The following is a 3,570-nucleotide window of genomic DNA, read 5'->3' as shown; positions in this document are numbered from 1 at the left end:
AAACACCATTAACCCCCTACATGTCTGCGACTGGAGGAAAAGTGCAGACCCCAGAAAAAGGGGTGTGCTCCTGTGTGGGACCACTCTGCACCTGGCGGACACCGCTGACTCATTATTACACACCAGCTCTTTTCATCGCCTTGGGTCACGCCGCACACCCTGGGGCCAGGGTTCACGCTGGAGGAAGCCATGTTTATCAACAGGCTGCACGCACTCCAAAATTCCAGGTGACGACTTAACACATGCGTCACTGCTGACTCCAGAAGCCTCCTCCAGGCCCCCGGCTGACTGGTCTATTACACACCGGCCGCCCACACTCGTCAGCGCCCAGGTGCTAAAAGGGGTTAACGCGCAATGTGACCGCGCGGCGATAACTGCCCCCATACCCCCGATGTTACACCCCAATAACCGTCCTGTCTTCTCTCCGCAGCTTCAGGAATGACTACACTGTACAAGTGCAGCTCTACGACTACCTGGACATTGTGTGCCCACATTATGAGGACGACCAAGCTGCTGGCACTGCCGTAGAGAGGTACACGCTGTTCCTGGTGGAGCATGAGGAGTATGTCGCCTGCAAGCCAGTCTCCAAGAACCAAGTCCGATGGGAGTGCAACAACCCCTTCAATGTAAACGGCCCCGAGAAGTTCCGAGTGAAGTTTCAGAAGTTCACAGCCTTCAGCCTCGGCAAAGAGTTCAAGGAGGGGCACAGCTACTACTATATCTGTAAGGGGCACTACTGCTACTGCCACTACTACCCCTATATCTGTATGGAGCACTACTACTACCCCTATATCTGTAAAAGGCACTACTACTGCTACTGAGGTGGTCACTGCTACTGTGGGGTTCACTAGCCCTATATCTGTAAAAGGCACTACTACTCCTACTGTGGTGGTCGTCACTACACCTATATCTGTAAAAGGCGCTACTACTGTCGCTACTACTACTAGTGTGGTGTTTGCTACTTCTACGGTTACTACTAGTGGTGATTGAGCATGCTCGTTGCTCGAGATTTACAAGCATGCTCGGGCATGCACCTATTATCTTCAGCGTACTCGGGCTTTAAGTTTTCGTCGCTCCGTGAACATGATTTGCGACTGTTTGACAGCTTTAATACATGTGAGGAATGCTGGAAAAACAGGCATTCCTCACATGTATTAAAGCTATCAGTCGCAAATCATGTTCACGGAGCGACGAAAACTTAAAGCCTGAGTACGCTGAAGATAATAGGTGCATGCCCGAGCATGCTCGTAAATCTCAACCAATGAGCATGCTCGATCGTCACTAGTTACTACTACTACCACCGCTGTCGCCACTGCTACTGTCGCCACGACTACCACAACTGTCGCTACTACTACTGTTGCTACCACTACTACTACTACTGTCGCTAACACTACCACCACTGTTAGTATAGTGGGGGTCGCTACCACTACGACGACTGCTACCATTGTGGGGGTCGCTACCTCTACGACGGGATCTGTGAGGGGCACAGAGTCTATGCACTTGTTTTTCACATCCACTTCTGGTAACACAGTTCAAGGTCCATGTAGTTTACAGTCGCCTGGTGGATACACGGAAAGTCCTTGGGTTCCACAGGGTAATATGATCAGGGAGATATCCCCAGGGGGTTATTGGGGTACACCAGTCCCTGTGGTTGGTTTTCCCACACTGGAGCTGGTGTTTCTGAGGTAGATACAGCTGTGTTTTGGGGCTCCGTCCTGTAATCCCTGTCTGTGAGACGCTCTCCTCCTCGCTGGCACGGATCCGGCACATGCATGGGCAGGACACAACGGGTGGGGGTGAGCCTGTCTCTACACGCGGCCTAGGTGTGTCTTGTGGGATCCAGGCTCGGATGCTGGAGGAGTCTCCTGAAAGACTGTGCGGAGGAGAAGTCGGGACAAAGAATAATCTGCCCAAAAAAACAAGCACTTCGCAATAAACATCTTCAGGAAGGACTTTGGGAGGGTGTTCCTGTTGGGACATTGTATTGTTTGTGGGAGGGGGTCCTTTACTTCGGGGGTTTTCAGCCTCTAACTCTTCAGTGGGATCTGCCTTCTGACTCCAGGGAATCTTTCTGACAGTGGCTTCTTTGTCATTACAGCCAAGCCCATACACCATCACGGGGACTCGTGCTTGAAGCTGAAGGTCCATGTTGCCGGCAAGGCTAGTAAGTGTCCAGCTTTAGGTCAGGGGATAGGCCGAGGTGATGGGTAATATGACCCTGCCAGTAATGGGGCTGGTGGGACATTACCAATAGACAGCTGCCTCTCTCGGTTTGAGGCCTGCATCTGTGACTCTTTTTCGATGGTCACCTCACCACCATCATGTTGGTCGATGGTCACCTCACCACCATCATGGCACATTGTGTAAGGGTTCGAGGATCATCTCTATTCTTTTCTTTCTCAGCTCAGCAGCCGTCAACCAATGTCCACACGTCGAGGGCCCGAGTTGTAGCAGGTAAGGACCACGTGGCTGCCCTTACACTGGGGCTTCTCCTGAGGGACTTAGGCTTCCCGCTCCACCTCTTCATCCTTCCTGATCCGTGAAATCAGGACCAGGTGCTCAAACATCCAGCCCAAGATGTAGAGCAGCAGGGGTGTATATGGGGTGGCTGTATATGGTGTCCTGGGTGGTTGGTGATTCTTGAGGACTCCCAGATGAAAGGCAATGACCTAATCCTCTCTCCACAGATGACCCGGCTGCGGCACTTCCTGACGTCCTGCGGAGCATCGCTCATAACTCTGCCGGTCGGTCGGTTTCCCTCGCGCTCTGCGGACTCATGCTGCCTTTAGTCTTTGCTCTGGGACTATAATGGAATATTCCGGAATATCTGCGGTATAGATGCTGATGGCGGAGATGTAGCAGATAGCGCAAGTCTGGTGACCAAAGAGTGCCTTGTAGACGCACAATGTGTAGCCAAAGAACACGTGAAGGGGCAGCGTCTGCACGCTGGGCACGACGCGCGTGGACACAGGACTGTCCCGCTCAGGGGTCCTTATCTCCGCAGAATCTCGCCGGAAGAGATCTGCATCAGGACCCCCGAAAATCTCTGTGAGATGGTGGATGATGCGGGATGGCAGCAGAGCCCTCACTATAACAGTATTGGCCCCACCCAGGAGCCCCCCATAGTGTAGCTATATGTATATATGTAAATGATAGAGTATATTTATGGAGGCCTCCATATACTAGACACCTGCTGTGCTGCATAGACAGGCGCCCCCTCCTGGCCAGAGTGCCACCTTGGGAACGTGCTGTATAATTGTACAGGAGAAGAACAAGTATAAGTCTTACAGAACTGGAGTTTTATATATCGCAAATAAAGATTTCTTCTTTTATTATGGATTGTGCATTATTCCAGACCAACGCATAACCCCAGGAGAAAGCACAGCACCCCCAAAATGGAGGAGAGATGTATGTGACCCCATATCCTGACCAGACACATAATAACCCCAGGAAAAAGCACAGCACCCCCAAAATGGAGGAGAGATGTATGTGACCCCATATCCTGACCAGACACATAATAACCCCAGGAGAGGTCACAGCACCACCAACATGGAGGAGAGACGTATGTGA

General features: G+C 51.7%; 1 protein-coding gene across 1 annotated transcript; it reads left to right on the top strand.

The window, feature by feature from the left end:
* Positions 1-395: 395 nt before the first annotated feature.
* Positions 396-3,335, top strand: LOC141245900 (ephrin-A1-like; the record flags this gene model as incomplete). Its single annotated transcript, XM_073669094.1, has 4 exons — positions 396-723; positions 2,099-2,164; positions 2,404-2,454; positions 2,688-3,335. Coding segments are annotated over 4 exons (567 nt in total), but the record flags the coding sequence as incomplete, so codon positions are not given.
* Between the last annotated feature and the right edge of the window lie 235 nt (positions 3,336-3,570).

Source organism: Phyllobates terribilis, unplaced genomic scaffold (assembly GCF_046119375.1).
Source record: "Phyllobates terribilis strain yellow unplaced genomic scaffold, ASM4611937v1 Scaffold_2247__1_contigs__length_150126, whole genome shotgun sequence".
Classification (NCBI taxonomy): Eukaryota; Metazoa; Chordata; class Amphibia; order Anura; family Dendrobatidae; genus Phyllobates; species Phyllobates terribilis.
Note: the sequence above shows the minus strand (reverse complement) of the source record. Positions and strands in the feature narration are given on the sequence as shown.